The 14,503-nt window shown below is 39.0% G+C and overlaps 2 protein-coding genes across 2 annotated transcripts; one reads left to right on the top strand and one right to left on the bottom strand.

The window, feature by feature from the left end:
* Positions 1-3,449: 3,449 nt before the first annotated feature.
* On the top strand, positions 3,450-6,683 carry LOC141666837 (protein ABCI7, chloroplastic). Its single transcript, XM_074473048.1, has 3 exons — positions 3,450-4,554; positions 5,796-6,055; positions 6,224-6,683. The coding sequence occupies exons 1-3, from the start codon at positions 3,670-3,672 to the stop codon at positions 6,534-6,536; spliced, it is 1,458 nt and encodes a 485-aa protein (XP_074329149.1). The 5' UTR covers positions 3,450-3,669; the 3' UTR covers positions 6,537-6,683.
* Positions 6,684-6,808: 125 nt separating this feature from the next.
* Positions 6,809-12,294, bottom strand: LOC141666836 (protein phosphatase 2C 29-like). Its single transcript, XM_074473047.1, has 4 exons — positions 10,191-12,294; positions 9,992-10,105; positions 7,821-8,085; positions 6,809-7,493 (listed from the first exon to the last, which is right to left on the bottom strand). Exons 1-4 carry the CDS (start codon positions 12,021-12,023, stop codon positions 7,357-7,359), a joined length of 2,349 nt encoding a protein of 782 aa, XP_074329148.1. The 5' UTR covers positions 12,024-12,294; the 3' UTR covers positions 6,809-7,356.
* Between the last annotated feature and the right edge of the window lie 2,209 nt (positions 12,295-14,503).

Raw genomic sequence — 14,503 nt, 5'->3', positions numbered from 1 at the left:
ATTGGTGAACGTTTCTCGAAGGTCTGTCACGTGGTCGGAGGTAGCTTTTGATTTTGTGATCATGTCATCGACGTATATTAGCATGTTTCTTCCTATCTGCGAAGAGAATATTTTATCCATTGTCTGCTGAAAAGTAGCACCCGCATTGATTAATCCGAAGGACATTACTTTGTATCCAAAGACCCCTCTATGAGTAATGAAAGCAGTTTGTTGCCAGTCATGGGAATCCATCTTAATTTGATTATACCCCGAAAAGGCGTCCATAAAGGACAGGAGTTCGTTTCCCGCTGTGGCATCGATGAGTTGGTCGATATTGGGCAAAGGGTAAAAATCTTTAGGGCACGCCCTATTCACATCTGAATAATCAATGCACATTCTCCACTTCCCATTGCTTTTCTTAACCAGAACTACGTTTGATATCCATGTGGGGAATTGCACGGGCTCGATGAAGCCGGCGTCGAGGAGTCTGTCGACCTCTTGGTCGATGGCTGCTCTTTTCTCGGCCGAGAATATGCGTTGTTTCTGTCGGACAGGCCTGGTGTCTTTACTGATGTGCAGCGAATGTCGAGCAGTGGTCTCTGGGATGCCAGGCATGTCCCTCGGGACCCAAGCGAAAATGTCGGAGAATTCCCGAATGAGGTTTGTGATATCTCTTTTGAGATCTGATGAGAGGTTTTTGCCGATTCTTGTTGTTTTATCTGGGTTTCCTTCAAATACTTCTATATCTTCTGTTTCTTCGAGAGGGGAGCATGAATTGCTCGTGGATGAGTCAATCAATTCTCTTGGGTCGATATCTAGTACTTGATTGACTTCTAGCTCTTCCTCTGTCTTTTTTCTCGGAGAAACGGTGGTTAGGTAGCATTGTCTTGCTGTTACTTGATCCCCAATCATTTCTCCCACGCCGAAATCTGTGGGAAACTTCATTTTCAAGTGGGAGATAGATGTTATAGCTCGGAGCGCGGAGATCGTCGTTCGTCCCAAAATGGCGTTGAAGCTTGAGGAAGCGCTAATCACATGGAATTTGACCATTTTCCAAATCTGACAGGGGGGGGGAACCGAAAAGCACTGGCATATCGATGGTTCCTACAACGTGAACCTCATTGCCTGTGAACCCGTATAGCGGGGTTCGGGAGTTTTCGAGTCTTCGATCTCCTATGTCCATTCGGGAAAAAGCATGGTGATATAACACGTCGACGGAGCTACCATTATCGACCAACATTTTCTTAACTGTATTGTTTCCCACACGTGTTGTGATGACGAGAGCATCTTGATGGCCTTCGATGAGACCGGGACGATAATCGTCGTCAGAGAAAGAGATGACGGGGGAGGGATTCACTCGAGGGCGTTTAGCTGTCGAGGGATTGACATTAAAGACTTCTCGAGCATAAATCTTGCGAGAGTTGTGGGAGAGGCCCCCGGCGGCTACGCCGCCAAAAATAACGTCGATTACACGGTCGTTTTCGCCTCGATGGTGACGTCTGGGTTCATCATCGTGTTGCACATAGTGGACTAGTTGCCCTCGACGAATTTTTCCTTCGATGAGATTGCTAAGTTGAAAACATTGCTCTGTTGTATGGCCGGTGTCTTCATGATATTCACAATATCTGGAGCTTGGGGGTCTTCCTGGTTTCATGGGTCTTGGAGGGCGATAGTCCGGTTCCGTTTTCAACACCGCCAAAATTGTCATTTTCTCAGTGTTGAGTTTAGTGAACTCTTTTTCAGATCGATTGTGGGGCTGCCAATCCCTTTCTCTTCTATCCCTCGGGGGAAGGTCCGATGTGCGAGGCGGGGGCGACCTACGTCGCTCTCGGCGCCTTTCCCTCGCAGGGGATCGTGGACTGTAGCTTCGGCGTCGTTCGTACTTTGACGACCTCCGTGGAGATTGTATACAGTTTACCGCTTCTTGAAGCATCATGCGGTGTTCTATAATCTGGAACGCAGCCTGTAGTGTTTTCGGCCTTTTTTCAAAGATCTCTTCTAGAAGGAGGCCATGCCTAGACTTATCGATGCCCGCTGTCAGGAAGTTGACTGCCATCTGTTCTATTAAGTCTGGAATTTCTGCTATCTCTTCTCTGAACCGGGTTAGAAAACTCCTGAGACTTTCGCCGGAGCGTTGATGCATTGTCATCAAGGATGCAGTAACTTTGATTCCTTTGTAGTTGCTGGAAAATCGGGCTTGAAACTTGCTTTTCAGAGTTGTCCACGAGTCGATTGACCGAGGTGGCAAGTTACTGTACCATCGGAGAGCCGTGCCTTGAAGGCAAGTAGAGAAGAACTGACACCTAGCGATCTCCGAGTGGCCGAAGAAAGCCATGCGACCGTCAAATGTATTTAGAAATGCTAACGGGTCCGAGGATCCGTCGAAATGATCGAGAGCAGGCGTTTTCAACGTCCTGTCGATGCGCGACTTCTCAAGCACTAATGATAGGGGGCTCTCAGAAACGGTTTCAAACCCTGCCTGATTTCTCATCAAGGTACGCATCTGGGCGATTTCCTCCTGTATTTTAGCGAACTCCTCGTGAGATATAGATTCTGTGGATTCTGTCTGATGTGAGACATCGACAGATGACACCGTCCTCTGTCGACGTTCGCGAGGTTGCGAATATGTTGACTCCGCCGAGGGCTCATATTCGTACTCCGCATCATCCTCATCATCCTCATCATAAAATTCATCATCTTGTCCTTCATTTTGAATTGTAGTTTGTTGGAGCTCTCGACGGAGACGGTGAATCTCGCGTTTTCGCTCAAGTTTAGCCTGCAACCTCTGAGCTTCGCGCTCTAGAAACTCGAGTTCTTCATCTGAATCAGGCGAATCCTTTGGATTTCCTTGGTTTTGGGCTTTTAGCCTTTCTTTCTTTTCCAAATGTAGCCGAACGTCGCTCGAGAGAACTTTTTTTCCTTTAGATGTTTGAACTCTAAAACGCTGGTCTGACACAGCTTTTCTTTTTCTGTCCTTTTGGAGTGATTCCTTCAATCCTAGAAATTGATCTTCTGAAGGAACTTCAGGTGGAGGGAACAGACACTTCGGCTTCAATGCCGGTTGTTTTGGAAGCTCGCGATCGTCGTGGGTCGAGGGGTCGGCGGCAACTTCTGCCGTCAACTCCTTTACCTGAGTTGGTCCGGCGGTTCCCGGATCAAGCTCTTCTACAATCATCTTCTGGTTGGATCTTGTTAAAGCAAAGTTCCTTCTAGCGCCAAATGATGTGCCAATAATATTATTATTAGTCTATAGTTTTAGGAGATGATCTTCTTTGCTTAATTAGCCAACCCCCTCAAATGGGATTGTTGTCCTTTATTTATACCAAGTCCCAAATGGGCTCAATCCTTACAATGTGGGCCTTCTTGGCCTTTACATAATGTATTGTGATTATTCTAACTATAATTCCTTTGGGCCGCCTTGCCCTGGTCCAACAAATATGATTCCCACACAAAGATGAAAGAACTACTACGCTTCTGATAGGTTGAAACTTATGAAATGAGTTTTGATTAGTGTTGTAATCCAAGAAGCTCAGCCCACAAATAAAGAAACTCTAAAGACCCATTGTGGCAAAAACATGACCAAAACATTACTCTGATATCAACAACCAAAACTAACCAAAAAGTTTTGCTGGGAAATCAAAACGGTCTAGCCATCATATATATCTCAGCACAAAGGAGCACAAATAATCTATGGCTGTCTCAACCTTCACTCCTATTTTCCACACAACCCCAAATGAATCCAATTCACTTTTATTTTCTTCAAAATTTAAACTCCCCACAACCAAAATCAAACCCAATTTCACAAAACCTAAAGTCTTTGCCACTCTTTCTGACCCATTTGTCCTCCAAATTGCTGAAACCCTAGAAGACTCTCACTCCTCTTCACCACCACATCTTCAAAAATTAAGAGACTTTTCTTCTGAATCTTTGCTCTCAACTCATTGGCCTTCAAGAAAAGATGAGCCTTTTCGATTTACAGACACTTCTTTTATCAAGAAATCTCAAATTATCCCTATTTCAACTCCTCCTTTAGCTCAAAATTTGAATCTTTTTGACGATTCTGAAGAAACCCAGTTCCCAAATCTTGTTATTGTTGATGGGTACATTGTAGATTCTGTATCTAACTTGTCTGGCTTGCCTGATGGTGTTTTTGTCGGTAGCTTGTCGAATCTTAATTCCGAGGTGATTAAGAAAAGGGTTCTTGATTTTGTGTCGAGTAGTGATGGGGACTTGTTTTGGTCACTTAATGGTGTTGGTGCACCTGATTTGGTGGTTGTTTATGTGCCAGAAGGATGTGTTGTTGAAATTCCATTGCATTTGAGGTATTTTTCGGATAAAGGGGAAGATAAGGAGTCTAATAAGTTGCCTGTTTCGAACCCCAGGTTATTGGTGGTGGTGGAAAAGGGAGGGGAGATTGGTATTATTGAGGAGTATGTAGGTGGAGAGGGGGAGAAATGTTATTGGACAAATTCAGTTATGGAGGTTGAGGTTGGAGATGGAGCGAAACTTACCCATTCTTACATTCAAAATCAATCATTGCAAGCTGCCCATATTAAGTGGACGTCAGTCCGGCAGGTAATATATATGTTTGAGTTCTTGCAGTATTTAGGATTTAATGTAAAATTTTGCTCAATGTTGCTAATCTACATATGTTGTTGGTGGTCACCTAGTAGTTGTCTAGCTGAATTTGATTGAAGTACATTGTGGGCACACACTAGTTCTTTATTATTTAGAGTTCTGCTAAAAAATTCTTTAAGAGAGAATAAGCACTCGCAGACCTATTTGTGGATGAACTTAAAGTTTACATGTTTGTTCAAGGAAAAACCTGTGCTTTTTACTGTTACAAGACATTAAAACATGACATAATATTAAGCTTCTAATTGCTGTGGTAAATCAGAAGTATATTAAAAGTTGTTCCAAAGTTTAGCCCAATGATAAGCGATAAGTAACGTACTCGTGCAGGAGTTAATATAGTAGACTAGTTATAACTTATACCTATAATGGAATAAACTTATGGATGAATCCTTCAAAGTGCCCTGATTAGCATGTAGTTCTAGGTTAAGCTTTATAACATTTGTACTGTTCATACACATCCCGAACTGCCTGCATGCCTGACCTCACATTTCCACTTCGAAAGTGAAAAGCTTTTATTAATTTGTTTGATAGAAAAAATGAATGGACAAATCTGATTATTATTTGCATTAAAGAAATCATACTTATGAAGAGTTAGATCTGAGCTTCATACGGTAATGTGATTATTTGCTTGTTTTTCTTTATGTTATATAAGATTTGTGTTCAGTTTGAAGTTATAACGATGTTAGCTGTATGGACCAACAGTACGGAAATTGATAAAAATATATGATGTTGATATCCACGGTATTTTTGGGGAATGTATAGGGATCTTCTGATTGGTTTTGCTTTAATCACTTCTAAGCTACTAAAAGCCGAGTGAAAAAAGAACCTTTTCATGTAGAAGTTACTATGCCCTTTTAAATTAAGCTACTATTGCTAGATAAGATGGATTAGGGTTTATTGCAAGAATTTAATATAATATTTCATTCTAGAATGAGGTTCTTGGGTTCTAAAGGGGAAACATTTATAAGCTGTTCTGATCACGTGGTCAGGGCCTATGGTTAACAATTAGGATTTGAAAGGGGATGAAATGAGGTAGAGAATGTTATGAATTAAGAGGACTTCTCCTAAACCTGGCCAGTAATGTTTATTTATTTCAAGTCTCGTGGCACAGTATTTAACATCTTATAAATATTCAAGTCTCGTCCATTATCTTATGTACTGACCTGTCTTTTGACTTGCAGGAATCTACTAGCACCTATAAGCTAATAGAAGTGAGCACCGGCGGAAAGTTGAGCAGACACAATTTTCATATGCAGCAAGTTGGACCAGACACAGTTACAGAATTATCAACTTTTCACTTATCCATCACTGATCAAACACAAGATTTACATAGCAAACTAATCTTAGATCATCCACGAGGAATAACTCGGCAGCTTCATAAATGTATTATTGCACACTCTTTGGGACAGGCTGTATTTGATGGGAATGTACAGGTCAACAGGTACCTCCTAATTTCATCTCTCTCTCTCTCTCTCATATATTTCGAATAGGCCTTAAATTAGTAGTCATATGTGTGTGAAAGTTGCTTTGTAAAACCAAGGATGCAGAACCTGTTCCATAGATCTGTTTGTTATTCTTGACATTCTTTTGTTTGCATTTAACAATGTAGAGAAGCACAGCAAACGGATGCAGGGCAGCTAACTAGAACCCTTCTTCTTGAGCCCCGTGCAACTGTAAATCTTAAGCCTAATCTTCAAATTATCGCTGATGATGTCAAGTGCTCTCATGGTGCCGCTATCTGTGACCTTGAAGAAGATCAGCTCTTTTATTTCCAAGCAAGAGGAGTTGACTTGCAAACAGCTAGAAAAGCTCTCATCTTTTCATTCGGATCGGAAGTGCTAGACCACTTCCCTAACAAATCAATTCAGAAAAAAGTTGAAAACCATGTCAAGAAATTGTTGGTTCCTTCACTGTCCTCTTAGCCACAGTGAAAGCTGATGCACAAAAGACCGCACCAAGTCGCAATGCAACACACAATTTAAGTAAATGTATTGTACATTTGTCATTTATATGAGGAAAAACAAATCTGTTTTTTAGTCTCATAAAGAATAATAGCAAGATTTTGTTTAGTGGATTGTAATCATAATCAAAGAAATTTTGGTCAAAGTTTGTTAACTATACAAGATCTAATTTACTACTAAATACAACCTTAAATGTTCTGAGATATGAATAATAATAATTATTTTTTTGCTAATTGAGATATGAACAATTATATTGATGCTTATATGTAATAGTTGTTCACATACACAGTTTGTGTGTGCACGCTTGCGAGAATCTTAAACATTTGCCAACGCAGAACATACACCGTGAAATTTACAAATATTCCGTTAACTGAAATTTCTAAACTTCTGTATAGATATCAACACCCCCGCCAAATTACAAGCACGTTTCCAGCCTCCAGCTATGAAATAAAGATATCAAAACAAAAAATCTGCCTATATCAAATCTAAAGAGAAAATGATCTCTTTTTTTTTCTTTTCATTGTGGTTCCTAATCCAGCTTTCTAAACTCATATTCCAGCTACAAAAATTCTTTAAATTTCCATTCAGACACCAATTTCTTTTGGACTCTGAGATGAGTTGCAGATTTCTAACAGTTAGTTTTGACCATATTGATGCAGGGATTTCCAGGTGAAAAAGGGTCCAAAACTGTTGAGCTCCATCCGAACTGCTGTACCTCAACAGGAGGGGATCAAAATGGTCCCAAAGCGTCTTATATATTGGATATAGGGCTTTCGTGACACTAGAAAATTTTTAGAGATTTTCCCGATGATTTCCAAATTCTTCCTCCTTCAAGCGATATCACCATAACAGTAACATCATCATGATACTTCCTACGATCTCCTTGTGGTATGTCCAACAATTCATGCAAATCCATTCCTGCAGGAAAAACAAATTAAAACACACAAAAACAATATATCAATTTGACTAAAGTAAATATGGGATATATATTACTAATAAGACATGTGTAATTGATTACTTTAGGGTAATGGTCTTAACAGACAATTAGAGGGCTAGAAGAGCTAAAAATCTTAACTGACTATTATCTATGCAGAGAACTAAAAGCTGAAGTCAACTGGAGAGTTCCATACATGTGATGATTTAGATGGTACCATAATGAGAAGATAATAAACACACCAACTGCATCTGTAATACTATTCTTTAAAAAAACAAAATAGAGGCCATAAGCAAAAATAGTCAAAATACCTGCTTTTTTGGCTGCACGAATAAGAAGCTCTTCTATAAGGTGCTGAGCTGGGTCCCCTTCTGGAAACTTTTCGATGAAACATTCAACATAAGAAACCACTTCCTGATTGCTGAAGTACTGATATAAACCATCAGATGAGAGCACCAAAAATTGATCTCGCGTACAGAGTTTGTGATGACAAAGTGAGGGCAAACATGATAGATATGGGGCAGTGCCAATATATTCATTCCGAAACATTTCCAGTAAAGCTTCATTTAACTTGGGCTGCAAATTCAGATCAAGAAATCAAGAATAAATTTTTACAATCAAATTTGACAGTGATAAGCAAGCTTTCCTGTTAAATAACTATGCAACCCTAACCATATTAATGACTTCGTCAACATTACTTTGCCAATGACTGCTTGAGCATATTGGTTATTTATGCAACCAATGAAAAACATTATAAATTAACTCGAAAGAACTTTGCTATTGCCTCCTAACTCCAATAGGGGTGCCAAATCCTATGTGGCATGACACTCTTGGGTGCAAAAAAAAAACTCAAATAGTTGCACTAAAAGTATATACTGTCCATACCCATTATATAATATATCTAGTTTTTATATATTTGTTTGGGTACCATCTAGGCACCTTACATGGGGTGCCAACGATTGGACTTGAAGGGTGCTAAATGTGACAGATGAAGAAATAAATAAATAAATAAATTATTTATGATGTGTTGGACATGTTTGGCACCTCTAAAGGGTGCCTCTATTGGAGATGCTCTAACAAAGCATTAGACACCTAAGGCTACTAGATTTTTGTAAATCAACAAGTGGTGAACAGATTCAGAGATTATGGACTCCTAAAGTTACAATACCTTCAACTAGTACAGTGGTCACCAAGTAAAAGAATTTCGACCAATACAACTTGAATGTAAAAAAATGATAAATTGACTAAGGAATTGGCTGACAATTGGCTTGTGAGATTGGTGTCAGCACTTCTGACCAACCAAATGTCATGATACTAGTCCTTTATATATGACCCATATAAGCTTTTATTGTGCTCATCTCGACACACTTCTGTGTTAAGCCTTTAGTAATTTTCCCCATTAATGGCATATATATACAAGCCTGTGCTTGAGAGATCTTGCTCTCATGTGCTCAGCTACCAAAATACTCTCTCTCAATATGCACCCTTCATCAGAGAAAACAATTCAGCAAACAACAAAAACTCATAATCCCCAAAGAACCCTTCATCCAACTTGAAGGCCTGCCTATGCATCACTTGCTAGTTGCTATCATAAAATGAATCATCAAGTAAATAGGTCTATGTAAATCTTAAATACCCCTCACTGAGAACACAAAGAATCATATATTTAACATTTGCCTTAACATAAGTCATATTCGTATGCAGAACACATCTCCCTGAGTGTAAGGACTATTTATTTAACACAGCTTTCACAAGATTAGAGCATAGTAAATTAAAGATGTAAAATGACAACTGAAACTCATTCTGGATGTACACCTGTACTGGAGATCTAATGCCTCAAACATGTTTAACTAGAAAAACTAACTTAGATGCACTACATTCAACATCAAATTGCCTCTATAAAAAGAAAACACGGGCAGGAAAAACATAATGAAGTAATTAGATCCAGAATTTAGGCAGTGTCGCAGCGATGACTTGGTCATACTAACTTAAATGACAGAAGAAAGTAGATAATAATATAAATACTATATCATCATATATGGCATGACAAAGATCGTTATCATGCTAGGAAAGCAGGGACCTTTACAAAGAACCTCACGGTCATCAAATCCAGTCCCCACATATCAAACCTACAACCACCATGTTGTAAAGCAATCAATGCAATGTGGTTACGGACTGAGACTCCTAAGATTACTTTTCATTGCATTAAAATGGTGTATAACATTGGATAAACAAAAAGGTAACATTACAATTAGTTCTAACTTGCGGGCATTTATGAACTTCGGTCTCGCAAAATGATGGAAAAAAAACTTGATTAGTTTTCTAAAAATTAAATGCTTTGTGATTTGCGAGAAAAACATGGCAAAATCTTAATTAATAAGGTGCAAGGAAATGTAGCAGCATAAATATAATCACTACTATACAGTCGCATATATAGACAAAACAGGGCTGCGACAACAAACAACATAAATAGAAAATGGACCTGTTTCAGGAATCCAGCCCCAAATGCACGGGTAACTTTGAGACGACCTTTCACCCGATCATTGACGATGCAATTCTTATCATCAGGATGCTCATTCTTGATTCTTATAACTTCCTGAAATTTTTTAGTTGTGATCAATTTGTAAATTTTAAAGGACTTAAAAGTTAAAACTATTTCAATTTAAATTATTTAACCTTACCTCTTCAATACTTGTGCTATGATCGGTAGACAATTGCAGTGCAGTCAATCTAGGAGCTTCAGCTGGAACCTCAACAGCCATCTCCTTTGCCCTCTCACTGCCATCTATGGACTCCTCAACTACATCTTCCGCAGCTGACCCAGTATACCCAGGTCCCTTGGGTTCTGCACTTGAACTAACTTCTTGGGATTCATAATGTGCCACAATAGCCCTACTATCTCCAACATTCATCACATACACATCGTCATCCCTCATGAGCACAACCAATAAACAAGAACCCATCAGCGCAAGCTCCGGATATCGATCAAGAACCTTGTTACTCATATCCAAATAGGCAACCTCAGTATTTTCAAGAGCCCTTGACATTGCCTGCAAAACCAACTCATGATCAACAGGACCCACCTTCCGTTTTCTATTACTTCTAATACTCCCACTTCTCTCCTCACCCACTCCAACATTCTCCTCCAACCCCGCTTTCTCCCCCTTACCCTCCAACCCAAATCTCCAAGAAAACAATTTCCCACCATCCTTACTCCTAACCAACCCATGTTTCAACTTTGACAACAACAATGACCGTTTACTAGCCCCAGAAGCATCCTTATTCACACTAACCGCATCATCAACAGAAAATGCAAATCTCTCTGAACCAGACAGATCAACTCCATCTTCTGGCTCATCCTCGGCTAAATACTCCCATAATCTCTTCCTCCTAACTCGAATCTCATCAACCTCAAAAGTCACCTTCTTCACATTCACATCACTATCCGCCCTAACTATATCCTCCCCAACCCCTAACCTTTCCACCACATTCACATTCAAATCTTCCCCATTTCCCAATTCTCCTACCACATTAGCATTCAAATCCACCACACTTCCCTCCCCTTCTACATTCCCACTTTCCACACTCTCCCAAAACAACCCCTCCAATTCTCTAAAAACAGCCTTATACAAATTCCCCATCAAAAACTCGGGCGCATCGGGCCCATTAAACCCATCATAGATCCCAACAAACAACCAACCATGCTCCTCGGAAACAACCACATGTACTCTATCCTCCCCCGCCTTCCCCAAAGCCCATTGCACATCATCACTCCTGGGACCCAAATCTGACCCCACATTACCATTAGTTTCATTACAATCACTCCCATTATTATTATTACACTCTTCTTTGTTCCTAACAGGCACAACCCAAGGCCTATTCTTCTGCGAAAAGCTCCGTTGAAATCTTTTCCTAATCCCATTAATACCCTTCATTTTCTTCCTTTTTACATAAATACCACCACCCAACGGAGCCGAGAACGGAACACCGTCTCTCCCTCCACCACCATTACCACCCGGTTCAATTGGACCGGACATAGCCCCTCTCTCAATCGGACCGGACATAAAAAACCCATTAGCCGGTTCATTCCCACTACACGGCTGTAACGGAATAGACCAAAACGACGCCGTACTCTCAAACCCATTAACAATACTGGACTTAACACCACCACTGTCAGCAACTAAGCCAGTGGCATCATCGTAAATATTATCAAGTTGAAGGACAGTTCTGGGAGTGGAAGTGTTGGCGCTGACTGAAGCTCCAGAGATGGCTTTGAAACCGGGTTCGGGGCGGGTCGGGTCACGAGAGGGAGAGAAGCGGAGAGATTGAGAGGGAGAGATGAAATGATCGGAGGGTGTGGGAGAGAGGAAGCGAGTGGATGATCGGACGTAGCAGAAGGAGTGGCCTAGGGTTTCGTCTGGCTCAGTTCCCGAGAAGATGATGTCATGTGGGGGTTTGTTAGAGTTAGGGTTAGGGTTTATGCAGGGGAAGAGCTGCGAGATTCCACTTCCCATCGCATTTGATTTTATTTAGCTTCCCACCACTAGTCACCCCAAATTTTTATATATGTCTACTGGGGAAGAGAGAGAGAGAGAGAGAGATTATATAACAGAGAGATTTAAGAGAGAGAGAGAGAGGGAGATGATATAACAGAGAGATTTAAGAGCGAGAGGGGGGGGGTTGAGTTTCTTTGTGCCTTTGTGGAGAGAGTGTAGTTGCTCTTTAATGCACTTTTTCTCTTTTGGATTTGAAGTCTCGTTTATGTGAAGACTTTAGATTGAGTTAAATTTTTGTTTAGATTTTGTAATAAAGAGAATTGTGAACAAAAGTCAAAAAAACACAAAACCCGTTTGTTTTGTGTTTTTGTTGTCCAATTCCAGACATGTTTTAAACTTTTAAATATAAATACGAGTAATTTCATTTACTTGATGGTATAATTCCAAAAAATTGAGAATAACCGACTCCAAAAGCTTTAGCACGACATGGAGGGGCTGGGGAGCTATCGGCTCGTTGAATATAAAATTTGCATACGCGTGATGATATCTGAATAGCAGAATAAAATAAACAGTTTAGGACAGAGTAATACAGTTAAGCACTATACTTAAGGACAAGATTAGTGGGATGACAAATTTGTCTTAGGAGATTAGTTTTAGTGGTGGGCGTCAACGCTTGTATATTCAAGGTTTGGGACAGGTGGAAGAATATGATGTGAAATACAATCAATGTATTTTGTTTGTCCCATTTATCATAAATTTATAAAACGGGTTTTACATGGTGTGTACAGAACCCACAATAAATATAAATTTTTTTAATTTTAATTGATTTTCATTTTTTTAATAATAGTGACCCATTTATATTCACAACAACTATGTTAACTAAAATCTTTAAGTTTATAAATTTTAGTAGTTATCATATGTGTTGATGAATATACATTATACAAACGCTTAATAATAAAATTCATGAAACGATGGACTATCGACCTTACATATTTGCGGGATTTATTTTGGGACCAATTTTGATATCTGTGACATTACTCATAAACTTTAACATTTATGTATTTATTAATAACCATATGCTATCATCTAACTTATAAATGTAATCTTTTCATTCTACTCATTTCTTTACAATTTTTTTTCTCATTCTTATCACGCATTTTAAGACTTTTATAAGACATAGTTTCATAATTTATTTTTAAAAATTTTATGTTAAAAAATAGACTCTATAAATTTATTTAGAAGACTTCATGTTTTTAACATTAGACAATTACTCCCTCCGTCTCTTAATAAATTTCCTATATTGACTTTTGGCAGTACCAATATTGACTTTTAGCAGTATTCATAATAAATGATTGACTATTAATTTACATATAATCTATAAAATCAAACATAATCATGAGTTATTTTGTTGAATTCGTATTTATGAGTACTTTAATATAATTAAATTTTTATTTTTAATACTAGTACGAAATTAAAAATATCAACAATAAAAAATGTGCATTGATAAATATATATAACACAAATAGGAAATATTTTTAGGAACGCACATTTTATAAAAGTTTAATTTGCGTGCAAGTCCACAATATCAAAGCAAAGAATTAGGTGGGATTGACGAGAATAATTATTTTACAAAATTTCAAAAAAATCAGGGGAAGAGAGAGAGAGGGCGTAGATTTGTCAACGGGGACGTTTCATAAGTTGGGCAGTAAGTAGAAGCAGAGTAGGTGTAGATACAAAAGACTTGTAGACTCTATGTATGTGTAGTATAGATAGGAAAACAAGGAGGGGTTTGACTTGACAGAGGAGGAGAAGAACAGGCCGAAACAGAAATAGGCACAATAATAATAATAATAATGTCCTGTATATATCTCCCTCAATCAATCAACAACTCACGGACCTGTACACATCAGCTCCATTTCATCTCATTTTTATCAGTTTTTAAAATTAATTTATTTTTTACAAATAAGTGAGGTGAGGGTATCAACTACAGACAGACAGGCCGTAAATCGTCGTAATGTTTGTTAATTGTTGGGAGAGAAAACGGTGGAAAATGAAAGATAAGGACGGTTGACTTTAGCAGTACGTAACACTTGGGGTGGGGGATGATTCATGTCAACTTTAGTTTCTTCATTTTGTTACGTGCCGTCAACGTTTGGCAATTCAACAGACAAACAACCCACTCTCCAAACTTCCACACAATATTCCGTCCAACTCATTACTGCACATTTAACGACTCTCTCCACTCTTTAAGACTTTAATAATAACTCGTTTTATTCAGTTTAATTATTCTACCCATATATATCTGGTGCTTTACTCGGTAATTCAAACAAAAAGGTGGTTGATCAGCCATGAAATTCACTCCAAATCTATCCCCGTCAATCCACCATCTTCATTGAATTTTTACATACCCATTGGAAAAATTCAACGTCATTGATTTTAATGTCTGAGACGGAAACAAATCACTGTCCATACAGTTATAGTTGTCCCCTCAATCTCTG

The sequence above is a fragment of the Apium graveolens genome, chromosome 6, assembly GCF_009905375.1.
Source record: "Apium graveolens cultivar Ventura chromosome 6, ASM990537v1, whole genome shotgun sequence".
Classification (NCBI taxonomy): domain Eukaryota; kingdom Viridiplantae; phylum Streptophyta; class Magnoliopsida; order Apiales; family Apiaceae; genus Apium; species Apium graveolens.
This window is presented reverse-complemented; position numbering and strand designations above follow the sequence as displayed.